The 15,979-nt window shown below is 46.5% G+C and overlaps 1 protein-coding gene across 2 annotated transcripts in view; it reads left to right on the forward strand.

Annotated features, from left to right (window-relative positions):
- The window catches only part of TSPAN14 (tetraspanin 14), a 201,503-nt gene that overhangs the window by 116,184 nt on the left and 69,340 nt on the right, over nucleotides 1-15,979 (forward strand). For both annotated transcript variants that reach the window (XM_063958768.1, XM_063958767.1), the window contains exon 3: nucleotides 6,006-6,056. In XM_063958768.1, the coding sequence (XP_063814838.1) occupies nucleotides 6,006-6,056 (51 nt within the window). The remainder of the gene's footprint in view (nucleotides 1-6,005; nucleotides 6,057-15,979) is intronic.

The following is a 15,979-nucleotide window of genomic DNA, read 5'->3' on the forward strand; positions in this document are numbered from 1 at the left end:
ACAGTCTCCCTGCTTCGTGGGACTGAGGGGGCAGAAGTAGGAACCAACTCCCTGAAGAGTTTCATGGCTCTGCTTCTGGCTGACCATTAGCTCCTGAAGGGTACTGAACGCTAGCCGTGTCTAGATGCTCACTCCCACAGCGCGCCGTCACCCCCCTCACAGAGCCCGAAGTCTGAAGACAGGTGAGTGTAAGAAGATAGATCTTCAATCAAGTAAAGTGATGGCTGAGGTACCGCGTGGCGCAGTGCGCCATTGCTGTCCACAGACACAGGCACTGCAGGACGCGGGCGGGGGGGGGGCTCCCTGGGCAGCAAAATACCCATATAAACTGGCTAAAAGGAGGCATAAGATGCCCAGGCACAGACCTACCCCTGCCAGTATAAATATTATGTAAACTCTCTGAGGTAAAAACGCACCATTGCGGGGGCGGAGCTTCTTCCTCAGGCAGCCAGCACACTGCTCAGCTCCATTTTCTCTCTCTCCTCAGGCTGCAGAGACATCGCTGGTCCTCCTCCTCTTCTGACTACAAGTATCAGGGTGCAAAACAGGGGTGGGCACAAGCGAATTTGGTGCTTTACAAGTGTGTTTACTGTGTAAAACAGCGCTGCATGTCAGTGGGTATTTTGTGTTCACAGGCATTAGATACTGGCGCTGGGGTTGTGAACTGGCTGCTGCTAAACTGTGTCCCTCTGACAAATTTTACTGTGGGTCTGTCCCCTATAAGTCCCAGTGTGTCTGTGTGGGTGTTGTACACGAGTGTGACATGTCTGAGGCAGGGAGTTCTTCCCAGGAGGAAACCATTTTAGGGACACAGAGTTGTAATGTGGTGGCGCTGCCGACACACCAAGAGCCTGCATGGGTGAAAGAAATACGTGATAGTATGCATCATATCAATAAGAGATTAGATAAGTCTTAATCTCATGCAGAATGCTGGAGAAAATCTGTGGAAGATGTGATTTTTTAGGGTTCTGTTCTTCCATACGCAAGCGACCCCTCTGGGTCACATAAGAGACCGTTTGCAGATATTGTGAATACTGATACGGACACTGATTCCTGTGTCGACGATAGTGACTCCAGGGAAATAGATCATAAATTGGCAAAAAGTATACAATATATGATTGTGGCTATAAGGAAAGTCCTGGAAGTCACGGAAGCTACTCCTGTACCTCAGGGAAAGGCCTATTTGTATAAAGAAAAGAAATCTAAGGTCACTTTCCCTCCTTCCCACGAGCTCAATACTCTCTTTGAAGGGGTGTGGGTAAATCCCAAAAAGAAATTTCGTATTCCCAAGATTCAGATAGCTTATCCTTTCCCGGTAGAGGACAGGAAAAAATGGGAGTCACCCCCTGTGTTAGACAGTGCACTGTCCAGGTTGACAAAGAAGGTAATTCTCCCTGCACCTGGCATGGCTTCACTAAAGGAGCCAGCAGACCGCAAAATGGAGAGTACATTGAAATCCATTTATGTTGCCAATGGTACGCTGCTCAGGCCCACAATTGCTTGCGTGTGGGTAAGTCGCGCTATTGAAAAATGGTCAGAAAGCCTGTCATTGGAAATTGACACTATTGATAAAGATGAGATACTCCTTAAATTAGGGAATAACAAAGATGCTGCCGCATACATGCTAGAGGCGATGAAAGATATTGGACTCTTGAGTTCACAAGCCGCTACCATGGCAGTATCGGCTCAGCGGGCGTTGTGGATTCGCCAGTGGAACGCGGATGCAGATTCCAAACGGAATATGGAGGCTCTCCCGTATAAAGGTGAGGCCTTGTTTGGTGATGGACTGGATGCGTTCGTCTCGGCGGCTACCGCAGGTAAGTCGACTTTTTTGCCTTATGCTCCTGTCCGGCAAAAAAGACATATCACTCTCAAATGCAGTCCTTTCGGCACAATAAATACAAAAAGGCAAAATGTTCCCCCTTCTTTGCAGGTAGGGGAAGGGTAAAGAAGCCCACAGCGGCTTCAGGATCCCAGGAGCAGAAGTCAACCCCTACTTCTGCCAAATCTACAGCATGACGCTGGGGCTCCCTTGCGGGAGGCCGCTCGGGTGGGGGCACGTCTGAAACTGTTCAGCCTGGCCTGGACCCCTGGGTTTTGCAGATAGTATCCCAGGGGTACAAGCTGGAGTTTCAAGACGTTCCCCCATGACGATTTTTCAAATAGACCTTGCCAGCTTCTCTTCCAGAACGAGAGGCAGTAACAGCGGCAATTCAAAGATTATGTCAGGATCAGGTCATAGCCCTGGTACCTTTGTCACAACAAGGGGAGGGGTTTTATTCTAGCCTCTTTGTAGTTCCGAAGCCGGACGGCTCGGTCAGACCGATCCTAAACCTAAACAATCTGAATCTCTACTTGAAACGGTTCAAGTTCAAGATGGAATCACTCAAGGCAGCGATTTCCAGTCTGTAGGAGGGGGATTACATGGTGTCAGTAGACATAAAGGATGCTTACCTGCATGTTCCCATTTATCCTCTTCACCAGGCTTATCTGAGATTCGCGTTTCAGGATTGCCATTACCAGTTCCAGATGTTGCCTTTCGGTCTCTCCACGGTACCGAGGGTATTCACCAAAGTGATGGTGCAGATGATGGTCCTCCTTCGTCAAAAAGGAGTCAATATAATTCCTTATCTGGACGATCTCCTGATAACGGCGAGATCCAGGGAGCAGTTGCTACAGAACATCACACTCTCCCGGTCCATACTCCAACAACACGGTTGGATTATAAATTTTCCAAAGTCACAGTTGGAACCGACGTCAAGATTGTCTTTTCTCGGAATGATTTTGGACACGGAAGTTCAGAGAGTATTTCTTCCGGTGGAAAAGGCTCTGGAAATCCAGAAAATGGTAAAACTGTTATTGAAACAATCAAGTGTGTCGATCCATCAGTGCATTCGGTTGTTGGGGAAAATGGTGGCGGCCTACAAGGCCATATAGTTTGGCAGGTTCCATGCCAGAGTATTTCAGTGGGGCCTGTTGGACAAGTGGTCGGGATCCCACCTACACATGCACCGGAAGATAATCCTGTTGTAAAAAGCCAGGATTTTGCTCCTGTGGTGGCTACACAGTTCGCACCTACTAGGGGGATGCAGGGTCGGGATTCAGGACTGGGTCCTGGTAACCACGGATGCAAGTCTCCGAGGCTGGGGAGCTGTCACACAGGGGGAAAGCTTCCAAGGAAAATGGTCAAGTCAGGAAGCCTGCCTTCACATAAACGTTCTGGAATTGAGAGCCATTTACAACGGCCTTCAACAAGCGGTACTACTTCTTCAAGATCATCCCGTGCAGATGCAGTCGGACAATGTAAGAGCAGTCGCGTACATAAACAGGCAGGGCGGAACGAAAAGCAGAGCGGCAATGGCAGAGGTGACTAAGATCCTCCTCTGGGCAGAAAAACATATGTAAAGGCTCTGTCGGCAATTTTCATTCCGGGAGTAGACAACTGGGAAGCGGACTTCCTCAGCAGACACGATCTCCATCCAGGAGAGTGGGGCCTCCACCAAGAAGTCTTCGCAGATGTGACAAGTCTTTGGGGAGTTCCTCAAGTAGACATGATGGCATCTCGTCTCAACAAGAAGCTTCAGAAATATTGTTCCAGGTCGAGAGACCCTCAAGCAATAGCAGTGGATGCGATAGTGACCCAGTGGGTGTTCCAGTCAGTGTATGTCTTTCCTCCACTTCCGCTGATCCCAAAAGTTCTCAGGATCATAAGAAGAACAAGAGTTCGAGCAATCTTCATTGCCCCAGACTGGCCAAGGAGGGCTTGCTACCCAGATCTTCTTCAGGAGTTGCTCATAGAAGATCCTCGGCCTCTTCCGCTTCGCGAGGACCTGCCGCAGCAGGGGCCATGCGTGTGTCAAGACTTGCCGCGGCTACGTTTGACGGCATGGCTGTTGAGCGCCGGATCCTAGCCCGAAAGGGTATTCCAAAGGAGGTCATTACCACACTTATTCAGGCCAGGAAAGGAGTAACGTCGAAACATTACCACAGTATTTGGAGAAAATATGTGTCTTGGTGTGAATCCAAGCAGGCTCTTACGGAAGAGTTTAAGCTGGGACGTTTTCTCCATTTTCTGCAGGCTGGTGTGGAGGCGGGCCTTCAATTGGGGTCAATCATAGTCCAGATTTCGGCCTTGTCAATTTACTTCCAAAAACAATTGGCCGCTCTTCCGGAGGTTCAGACCTTCGTGAAAGGGGTTATGCACATCCAGCCTCCATTTGTGCCTCCAGGGGCATCATGGGACCTTAATGTGGTGTTGCAATTCCTTCAATCGGATTGGTTTGAGCCTTTACAAGAGATAGAGTTGAAGTTTCTCACTTGGAAAGTGGTGTTGCTTTTAGCATTGGCATCCGCAAGGCGGGTGTCTGAATTGGGGGCCTTGTCTCACTAGAGCCCTTACCTGATCTTCCATGAAGATAGGGCAGAGTTGATAACTCGCCAACATTTTCTTCCAAAGGTGGTTTCTTCTTTCCACATAAACCAACCTATTGTGGTGCCAGTAGTTACTGACATGTTCACTGAGTCAAAGTCTCTAGATGTGGTTAGGGCTTTGAAGATTTATGTCACTAGAACAGCTAGGATACGGAAAACAGAGGCTCTGTTTGTCCTGTATGCTCCCAACAAAATTGGGTGTCCTGCTTCCAAGCAGCCTATTACGCGCTGGATCAGAGGTGCGATTCAGCATGCACATTCTACGGCTGGATTGCCGTTACCTGCGTCGGTGAAGGCCCATTCTACTAGGAAGGTGGGCTCATCCTGGGCAGCTGCCCGGGGGGTCTCGGCATTACAACTTTGCAGAGCAGCTACTTGGTCAGGGTCAAACACATTTGCTAAGTTCTACAAGTTTGACACCTTGGCCGATGAAGACCTCAAGTTCGGTCAATCCGTGCTGCAGGGTCATCCGCACTCTCCCGCCCATACTGGAGCTTTGGTATAAACCACATGGTCTTGAAGTGGACTCCAGCATCCTCTAGGACGTATGAGAAAACAAGATTTTGATACCTACCGGTAAATCCTTTTCTCCTAGTCCGTAGAGGATGCTGGGCGCCCGTCCCAGTGCGTACTTTACCTGCAGTTTTGTTCATTAGAGTTACACATGTTGTGTTTTATTAGTTTCAGCATGTTGCTGTAATTGGTTCATGCCTGTTGAGGTGTGAGCTGGTATGTATCTCACCACTAGTATTAAAGTAAATCCTTTCCTCGAAATGTCCGTCTCCCTGGGCACAGTTCCTATAACTGAGGTCTGGAGGAAGGACATAGAGGGAGGAGCCAGTTCACACCCATTGAAAGTCTTAAGAGTGCCCATGGCTCCTGCGGAACCGTCTATACCCCATGGTCTTGAAGTGGACCCCAGCATCCTCTACAGACTAGGAGAAAAGGATTTACCGGTAGGTATCAAAATCCTATTATAGAAAAAGGTAAGTCCTGCCTCACCCAGGGTTAAATGTACACAAAAAGGACACATTATTTTTTAATACCATCATTATTGTACGGTGACTTGGTTTTGCTTTAAAATGAAATACAGTACCTTCCCTCAACTGTCCCTATGGGATCCGGTTAGGATCCCGGCAGCCGAAATATGGACCAAAGAATCCCAACACTGCTCGTAATGCTGCGATTCCGAATGAGATCACAATCCCGGCGCCATCATCTCGAAAGCCGGGTCTCCGGAGACCCCTGGTGGGATTCAAACCATCTTTATGCCACATTCAGTATTATGTCCGCTGGCATCCCCAACGCCGTCATTTCAGTCCCAATCCGTCACTCTCTAGGCTGGACAGTCCTGATTTGAGGACCAGTTTTTCCTGATTGTGCTGGAAAGTTGGGCTGTATCTCCTATTCTTTGCTGCTATGCCTAGCAGGCCAGTGGTGAACAGGTATGGTGCACACAGCAATGAATGATGAGTGACTGATTCAATCTGTACAATCTGTGTCTTTACCTAGAGAGAGGCATTAATTACCCTATTTGTAACTGTACCTGAGCTATGTTTTTCTTTTCTCCATAGTTATCTGGTATGGTACTGTTGGGAATTGGCCTGTGGGCATGGAGTGAAAAAGTAAGTACTGAGTTACGTATGACTCGTGAATATTAAAAACCATATAGGACAGACATGCTGTGCTATTTTGGTGTCATGTCTAGAATTTGTACATTTTTAGGGATGAATTGAATAGAATGTGTTTTGTTTTCTCCCATTTTCATGCTTAATTTACTGTTCTTTCTTTATCATGATGATCACTCTCTTCCTCTGGAGTTTTATCACCTGTTGTGGGTGGTGTGTTTTTTTTGTCATACAGTATTTGTAAGGAATTTTTTTTTTTTTTCAAGTATAGGATTCCTTTTTTAGCATGTCTTGTAAACGAATTAAAACTTCAACAGTCTAATGTAGTCATTGCTTTTTTTTTCTGTAACAAAAACGTGCCGTTACTAGGTGTTTAGAAATGTAAAATTTTCAGGGGTGGATTGGGCCACCGGGATAGCAAATAAACTATCACTTGGCTCATGCAATTGCCCTGTCCATTGGGCTGGGCTAATTCCTAATCTGTTGTCCTGACTGCCGCACTTCAAGGTTTTTTTTTCACCTGCGGAACACAAACTGGAAGCTAACATCTGCTTCGGCTCTCAGGCACTTCCGTTATCCTTTTAGCTGGAGCAGCCGGGGCAGCGGGGAAGTGTTGGCGGGACTGGTCCAGTGGGGCACAATAGGCTAATCAGCCCTAACGGAGAGGTGAACAAGAAAACATGCTCTATCTAACCTTAGATATGTCTTACGTACCTTAACCTCTGGAGATCTGTGGTAGTTTTGCAGGTTGCTCCCCTTGCTTCTAGTCTGTAGCTGGGGATTGTGCGTCTTTACAGGGAGACAGTGATGACGCCACTCCATTCCTGCTTCAGTACTGCTTGGTATGCGTCTCACTTGTCCTACGAATAAGTAGCAAGAGGAGCAGCCTGCAAAACTACCCAAGATCGACTGAGGTTAAGGTAGGCATTGGACAATTAGCATTGTGACATGGTCCTGGCTGAACCATTTATACAAAAAGGAGCTTAGAAATGTGTTGCCAAGCACCCCCCTGCCAACACCACGACTGGAAAATACCTTACCCACTTACCCAGGGATAAGTCATAAAATACCCCCCCCCCCACACACACACCCCTCCAGCCCCAGAAACATAGACCCCAGGGACATAAACTTCCCACCATACCCCAAGTGACATAGAGCCCCCGACCTACCCTCCCTACTGGCCCCAGTGACATAAATTCCCCACCCTATTCCCTGGCAGCTCGATAGCTTTGTTTTACAATTCCTAATCCACAATTTATCTGTAAAGAAAGGCCATCCTCTATCAGCGTCTGCCCAGTGGACTTCTTCCATATACTTTGTTGCATATTACCAATAGTATTGGTACCTAACATTCACATTTCGGTCTCTTCATGAGCAGCTCCAACATTATTGCTGCAGAGACAGCTTTCATATTGTTCTGCCGCAATGTGAGCTTGTTATCACCCTGTATTGTGTACACAACTGCTCTTGTTTAAGGGATTCTGGTCCTCTGATAATAACCCACAGAAAGCACAGGGAAGGTGTGACTGCAGAGTAGTCCTATTACACACAGCAGTTTATGTTTTTTATGATTAGAAAAATAGTTCAATCAGAGGCAGTTTGAGAGGATAGGACCTATGTGCAGACTCTGTGAGGGCCCCCTCATCTCTGGCAGCATAGTAAACTCTGACTTTGTGCCAGAGGGTACTGTGCAGGTCTCCGGGAACATTGGACACACATGCTGCACTCCCTGTGACTTATCTATTGCACATGCGCTAATCACCAGGAAATTGGTTGCTGCAACATTATCCCATAGGCAGTTGTACTAAGCTTTGAAGAGTAGTAAAGTGGAGTGAGAGAAAGTACCAACCAAACAGCTTCTAAATGTCAATTTTAAAGACTGTGTTTGAAAAATGACAGGAGCTAATTGGCTGATACTTTCTATCTGTACTTTATCACTCTTCAAGGCTTAGTACATTTGCTCCCCAGTGATTTCTGCTGCTCTGCAGTGTTGGCCAACACGGGACTCCGGAGAGGTAATTATGTATAATGGCTGCAGCAGGTGCTGTGTGGACCCCCCTGGACCTAAGTGCCAATGTGCACTGCACACCCTGCTCCCATTATATATACTGCCATGGCTTAAAGACACAGATTATATATACGATTTTCTATAAACCAAATCTAAATCAAACAAAATAATATCATTAATAATGGTTATTCTCCAATTAGTTTATCTTTTTTTATTTTTTTGCCCTAAATAAACCTAAATCTAGCCAACCTCCAAACCCCCTGCCAGCCATCCAGTCTTACGCTTTTTTCTATGGTGTTATTGTATTATTAATATTAAAAATGTATTAACTTACTATAAATATTTGTTAGGGTCTCCTGCTCTGTGCTGCCACGTCGTCATGGCAACCGGGAGACAAGTGCTAGCGGAGTAACCTGAGCGTAGCTGATACTCCGGTTCGGGTCTTTTGCTGTGCAGTGGTTACAGGCTCTGTGCACGGCAGGGGATCCGGTGCTGGTTTTTGTGCTCACAGTCTGTGAGGTCTGAGTGGGGCGTGGACAGCACCTGCTATATAAACCCTCTTCTCAGGTTAGGCAGATGCTGCTGAATCTTTGTTGGTTAGTCAGTTCCTGAAAGCTAGCTAGTACTGTGTAAACTTTGTATTTGTTTGTTGCTTACTGCAAATAGGCCTTGGGATTTGGTATTACACTCTGCCAATCCAGACCTAGCAGTAAGACTGGAGTCAGTCGTTTAACCTGCTGGGGTTCTTTTGCTACTCTGTGAACCTAGCAAGTTTGCGGCTGTATTCTCAGACTTGTCTGCCAAAATCCTTTCTCACTGTGCAAGGTGTTCAGGTGTCAGTTTAGTGGCAGTAAGCTGAACCAGTGCACTGCAAGTGAGGACTAGGATTGTGGAGACTCTCCTTGTGTCTATTATTCCATCTCTGACCAAGGAGTTTACTGCCACACCCGTTGGTAACCCTCTAGGGTTTTGCTGTTGCCCTTAGCAACAGCATTTCGAGTTCTCTACGTATTAAATCACTACATCTTGCTTCTTTCCATCTGAGCATTCCTAATACTAGGGAGACACCCAGTTTCTTAGCCTATGGGCTTCTCTGTTCAGTTTGTGTTTACTTTGTTACCCTATCACCTTCTGTGTATGTAATGTCATATTCCCCAGTCTGTCTGTGAGTTCATTTGTTTTGCATCCCTCACCGTACAGACACCAGTACATTCCTGCTGGCACTGGTGTGCATAACATATTCAGCAGCCCAATACTCCTGTTGAAATTTTGTTGGAATATGGAGCATACCCCTCAAAATACTTTGCAACAGGTGGTCGATCAGGTGCAGGTCCTGACTCGACAATTTAATGATTTGTCCATTAAAATGCACACCTCGCAGGCCGCTGGCGGAGCTCCCGCAGCAGCAGTACCTTCAGGGGTTAAGCAGCCGAAAGTAAATCTCCCGGATCGTTTTTCTGGAGATCGCTCGCAGTTCTTTTGTTTCAAGGAGAGCTGCAAGCTATATTTCCAGCTTAGGCCTCAGTCTTCTGGGTCGGAGATTCAGCGGGTGGGCATAGTGATTTCCTTGCTACAAGGAGACCCACAGGTCTGGGCATATGGGTTGCAGCCTGACTGTCCGTCGCTTAAAAGTGTTGATGCTTTTTTTACGGCACTGGGCATGTTGTATGATGACCCTGACAAGACGGCCTCAGCCGAGGCTCAGATTTCGATCCTTAAGCAAGGGCGAAGGCCAGTTGAGGTTTATTGTACGGAGTTTCGGAGGTTGGCCCATGATACCCAGTGGAATGACCCAGCCCTGAGACACCAGTACCGAAGAGGTCTTTCTAACCAGTTAAAAGACCAACTGGTACAATATCCCTTGCCTGATAGCTTGGATCAGCTCATGCAGTTATCCATTCGGGTGGATAGATGGCTGAGAGAGCGCAGGTTTGAAAGGGAGACCGAGGTTTCCTTCTTTCCCAAGGGAACCTCAGACTCTGAGGAATTTTCCGAGGAGCCTATGCAGATTGGGGCTACCCGCCTCTCCTCGCGTGAGAAGACGCGGAGGAGACAGCAGGGGTTATGTTTGTACTGTGGGAATAAAGATCATGTGGTAGTATCATGCCCAGAAAAGCCGGAAAACTTCAGGGCCTGAGGGTGATGGGAAATATCCTGTCAGGCCAGAAGTCAGAATTTCCCAAGAAGACTTTTATCATTCCGGTGACCTTGAAGATCCTCGGTCAAACTGTCAAGACTGAGGCCTTTGTGGACAGTGGGGCCGACGGGGTTTTTATGGACCGCCAATTCGCCCTGAAACACTCTGTTCCCTTAGTACCCTTGGCATCGGAAATTGAGATTTGTGGGTTAAACGGGGAACCATTATCCCAGGGTAAAATTACCTCTTGCACTAGCCAGATTTCTTTGTCTATTGGAGCCACACACTCTGAAAAATTGTCCTTTTATGTGACTGTCTGTACTTTTGCCCCATTGGTGTTGGGGTTACCCTGGTTAAGGGCCCACAATCCTCAATTTGACTGGGTCTCTGGGGAAATTCTTAGTTGGGGTACTGATTGTTTCAGGAGTTGATTGAGCCTTCCAGTCAGGCTTTCACAGCTAAGTTTGCCAGGATTGCCAGGATGTTATGCAGATTTTGCGGACGTGTTCTCCAAAAGAGTTGCAGAGGTACTACCTCCCCATCGCCCCTATGACTGTGCCATTGATTTGTTGCCGAATGCTAAGCTTCCCAAGAGCAGGTTGTACTCCCTGTCACGTCCTGAGACTCAGGCTATGGCAGAGTACATTCAGGAGAACTTGGCTAAGGGATTTATCAGACCTTCACAGTCTCCAGTTGGGTCGGGGTTCTTCTTCGGGGTAAAAAGGACGGTTCTTTGCGACCCTGCATCGACTTCAGGGAATTGAACCGTATCACGATTAAAAACTCATACCCACTGCCTCTCATTTCGGTCTTGTTTGACCAGCTTCGTACTGCCACCATTTTTTCTAAGATTGACCTACGCGGTGCGTACAATCTAATCCGAATAAGAGAGGGGGATGAATGGAAGACTGCCTTTAATACTCACTCAGGGCATTATGAATATTTGGTGATGCCTTTTGGGCTCTGTAATGCCCCGGCAGTCTTCCAGGACTTCATGAACGATGTGCTCAGGGAATATTTGGATAGATTCTTAGTTGTATACTTAGATGACATCCTAATCTTCTCCCATTCCCTGGAGGAACATCGGAAGCATGTACGCTTAGTCCTCCAGAAACTCAGAGACCACCGGCTTGGGGCGAAGCTGGAGAAGTGCGAATTTGAAGTTCAGCAAATCGCATTTCTAGGATATATTATCTCCGCAGAAGGTTTCCAAATGGAGGGTTCCAAGGTACAGGCAGTCCTGGATTGGGTGCAGCCCACTAGTTTGAAGGCGCTTCAGCGTTTTCTGGGCTTTGCAAATTTTTATAGACGATTTATCGCTAGATTTTCGTCTATAGTAGCGCCCTTGGTGGCACTCACTAAGAAAGGGGCGGATGTTGCTCACTGGTCTTGTGAGGCCAAAGCGGCTTTTGCCCGTCTCAAAAGGGCATTTGTCTCGGCCAAGGTGCTGCGACACCCAGATCCAGAGCGTCCTTTTGTGGTGGAGGTGGATGCCTCTGAGATGGGTATTGGGGCAGTGCTCTCTCAGATGGGGGTGTCTGATAATCGCCTTCATCCCTGTGCTTACTTTTCCCGTAAATTTTCGCCTGCCGAGATGAATTATGACGTGGGTAACCGGGAATTGTTGGCTATTAAGGATGCACTCGAGGAGTGGAGACACTGGCTTGAGGGGGCTAAGTTTGTGGTCTCAATTCTCACCGACCATAAGAATTTGGCATATTTAGAGTCAGCGAAGCGCCTCAATGCCAGGCAGGCACGATGGGCTTTGTTTTTTGCTCGCTTTAATTTTTTGATAACATATCGCCCTGGGTCAAAAAACATCAAGGCTGATGCGCTCTCGCGGAGTTTTGCTCCAATCCAGGAGACCACCGAGGAGCCATTGCCCATTGTGTCCCCATCATGTATTAAAGTGGGCATTACCCAGGACCTTTTGTCATTAGTCCTTAGAGCACAGGAGCAGGCTCCTCCAGACCTTCCGGTAGGTCTTTTGTTTGTGCCTCCTAGGTTAAGACAGCGAGTGTTCCTGGAATTCCATGCCAAGAAGTCGGCAGGTCACCCGGGTATTGCCAGAACTCGGGAGTTGCTATCTAGGGCGGTGTGGTGGCCCTTGGTGGCTAAGGATGTGGATCAGTGGGTTCGGGCATGTGACATCTGTGCCCGAAATAAGACTCCTAGAGGGGTTCCTGTTGGCCCATTACATCCACTCTCTATTCCATCTAAGCCATGGACCCACATTTCAATGGATTTTGTGGTGGACTTGCCCAAATCCTCGGGGATGACAGCCATCTGGGTTGTCGTTGACAGGTTTTCGAAGATGGCGCACTTCGTTCCATTGGTTGGGCTGCCATCGGCCAGACGCCTGTCTGAATTATTTATGCTGCATGTTGTGCGCCTCCACGGGTTGCCACTTGATGTGGTCTCTGACCGCGGATCCCAGTTTGTGGCCAAATTCTGGATGGCATTTTGTTCCGATCTCCAGATTTCTGTCAGCTTGTCGTCAGGCTACCATCCGTAGTCTAATGGGCAGACTGAAAGGGTGAACCAGTCCTTGGAGCAGTTCCTCAGGTGTTATGTCTCCAAGTGTCAGACTGACTGGGTTGCTCATCTGTCCATGGCGGAGTTTGCCTATAACAACGCGGCTCACTCTGCTACAGGGATCTCTCCCTTCCTTTGTGTGTATGGGCATCATCCTAAGGCCAATTCTTTTGACCCCCTGGACTCCACGCCTGGTGGTTCCTCTGTGGTTTCGGTCCTTAGAGGTATTTGGAGGAAAGTGAAGAATGCCCTTGTGTCTGTGTCATTAGTGACCAAAAGGGTTTTTGATAAGCGGAAAAGACCCTGCAGCTTCAAATTAGGGGACTTCGTCTGGTTGTCTACCAAGAATTTGAAGTTGAGACAGCCATCCCATAAGTTAGGCCCCCGGTTCATCGGTCCTTATAAGATCACTAGGGTTATCAATCCGGTGGCATTTCAGTTAGATCTACCCCGTTCTTTGGATATCAATAAAACATTTCATTGTTCCCTTTTAAAACGGGCGATTAGTAATCCTTCTTCCAGTGGAAGACCTTCCCCTCTTCTGATACGTGGCCAGAGGGAGTTTGTTGTTGAAAGGATTCTTGACTCCAAGATGGTTCGGGGTCGGCTGTCATTTTTGGTGCACTGGAAGGGGTATGGCCCGGAGGAGCAGTCGTGGGTGCGCAGTTGTGATCTTCATGCCCCCAGACTGTTACGCTCTTTCTTCTCGCAGTTCCCCGATAAACCCGGTGGTAGGGGTTCTTTGACCCCTCGTCAGAGGGGGGGTACTGTTAGGGTCTCCTGCTCTGTGCTGCCACGTCGTCATGGCAACCGGGAGACAAGTGCTAGCGGAGTAACCTGAGCGTAGCTGATACTCCGGTTCGGGTCTTTTGCTGTGCAGTGGTTACAGGCTCTGTGCACGGCAGGGGATCCGGTGCTGGTTTTTGTGCTCACAGTCTGTGAGGTCTGAGTGGGGCGTGGACAGCACCTGCTATATAAACCCTCTTCTCAGGTTAGGCAGATGCTGCTGAATCTTTGTTGGTTAGTCAGTTCCTGAAAGCTAGCTAGTACTGTGTAAACTTTGTATTTGTTTGTTGCTTACTGCAAATAGGCCTTGGGATTTGGTATTACACTCTGCCAATCCAGACCTAGCAGTAAGACTGGAGTCAGTCGTTTAACCTGCTGGGGTTCTTTTGCTACTCTGTGAACCTAGCAAGTTTGCGGCTGTATTCTCAGACTTGCCTGCCAAAATCCTTTCTCACTGTGCAAGGTGTTCAGGTGTCAGTTTAGTGGCAGTAAGCTGAACCAGTGCACTGCAAGTGAGGACTAGGATTGTGGAGACTCTCCTTGTGTCTATTATTCCATCTCTGACCAAGGAGTTTACTGCCACACCCGTTGGTAACCCTCTAGGGTTTTGCTGTTGCCCTTAGCAACAGCATTTCGGGTTCTCTACGTATTAAATCACTACATCTTGCTTCTTTCCATCTGAGCATTCCTAATACTAGGGAGACACCCAGTTTCTTAGCCTTTGGGCTTCTCTGTTCACTTTGTGTTTACTTTGTTACCCTATCACCTTCTGTGTATGTAATGTCATATTCCCCAGTCTGTCTGTGAGTTCATTTGTTTTGCATCCCTCACCGTTCAGACACCAGTACATTCCTGCTGGCACTGGTGTGCATAACAATATTAAAAAGATACATGTGGCAAAGGGTAAAACATCTAAATAACCCTAAATCTATCTGTCCTCCAACCTCCCCTACCAGCCAGCTAGTCTCGCACCTTTTTCTATGATGTTATTCTATTATGAATATTAAAAATGTATTAAATTGTGAAAAAAAATCTAAATAACCCTAAATCTATCCGGCCTCCAACCTCCCCTTCCAGCAGGCTAGTCTTACGCCTTTTTCTATGGTGTTATTCTATTATAAATAATAAAAATTATATTAACTTGCTATAAATATTAAAAAGATACATGTAAAACAAATCTAAATAACCCTAAATCTGTCCAGCCTCCAACCTCCCATTCCAGCTGGCCTGTCTTGCGCCTTTTTGTTTGGTGTTATTCTATTATAAATTATAAAATGATATTAACGTGCTATAAATATTACAAAATACAGTATATGCATGTAAAAAATCTAAATAACCTTAAATCTATCCTGCCTCCAATCTCCCCTTCCAGCTGGCCAGTCTCAGCTTTTTCTGTGATGTTATTCTGTTATGAGTATTAAAAATTTATTAAATTACTCTACATATTAAAAAATACATATGAAAAAGGGTAAAAAAATCTAAACAACCCTAAATCTATCTGGCCTCCAACCTCCCCTTCCAGCCGGCCAGTCTCACGCCTTTTAGTATGGTATTCTATTCTAAATAATAAAAATATATTAACTTACTATAAATATTACAAAATACATGCATGTAAAAATATCTAAATCCTAAATCAATCCGACCTCCAACCTCCTCTTCTAGCTGGCCTTTTTCTGTGGTGTTATTTATTATACATATTAAAAATATTAATATGAATATTAAAAGTATTACAATTTTACTATAAATATTAAAATTATGTGAAAAATGGTAAACAAAATATATACCCCCCCCCCTAAATCTATCCGGACTCCAACCTCCCCTTCCAGCTGTCCTGTCTCATGCCATTTTCTATGGTGTTAGTACTCAAAAATATTTAAATCTTAAATGTAAAGGTAAAACCTTAAAAAAATTATCTGTAACAATGTTTTTCAAATATAAAAATAAAAAAACACAAAGATTTTTAAACTGTTCCAACCTCTATGACTATCTAAGCTGATCCCAAGCTAACAAAACAAAAACATTCAAAGTATCCTTCAAATAAACCATTCAAAGTAGTCTTCTGCGCTCCTCTTGCTTCTTCTGGGCTCATAATCTTCATTGTATTCCATTTGGTGCGGACTCTTTCATCCTGGTAACCAGTAGTGCTGTGGCCTCAGCTGATCTTATAGGCCTGGTGTCTTAGGTAGGGTTCTACAGGTGGAGCTGACAAATGAGAACCCTCTAAATTGTCCTTGCTCCTCATCTGTTATTGGTCTCTTACGTGCCCTTTGCTGCCTCCATTCTCTGTAGGTGGCTTAAAATGAAGTCGTATTGTGGTAAGGATGGTGGTCCAGGACTCTATGGGGACAGTCTCAAGGGCTTCCACTGCGACCCAGTTGACCGGCTTGAAGAATGGATGTTGTTGTATGTTACCATTGACTCCGAATCATCTGGCAGGATCTTTCTGGAGGAGCT

Source organism: Pseudophryne corroboree, chromosome 3 (genome assembly GCF_028390025.1).
Source record: "Pseudophryne corroboree isolate aPseCor3 chromosome 3, aPseCor3.hap2, whole genome shotgun sequence".
Taxonomy (NCBI): domain Eukaryota; kingdom Metazoa; phylum Chordata; class Amphibia; order Anura; family Myobatrachidae; genus Pseudophryne; species Pseudophryne corroboree.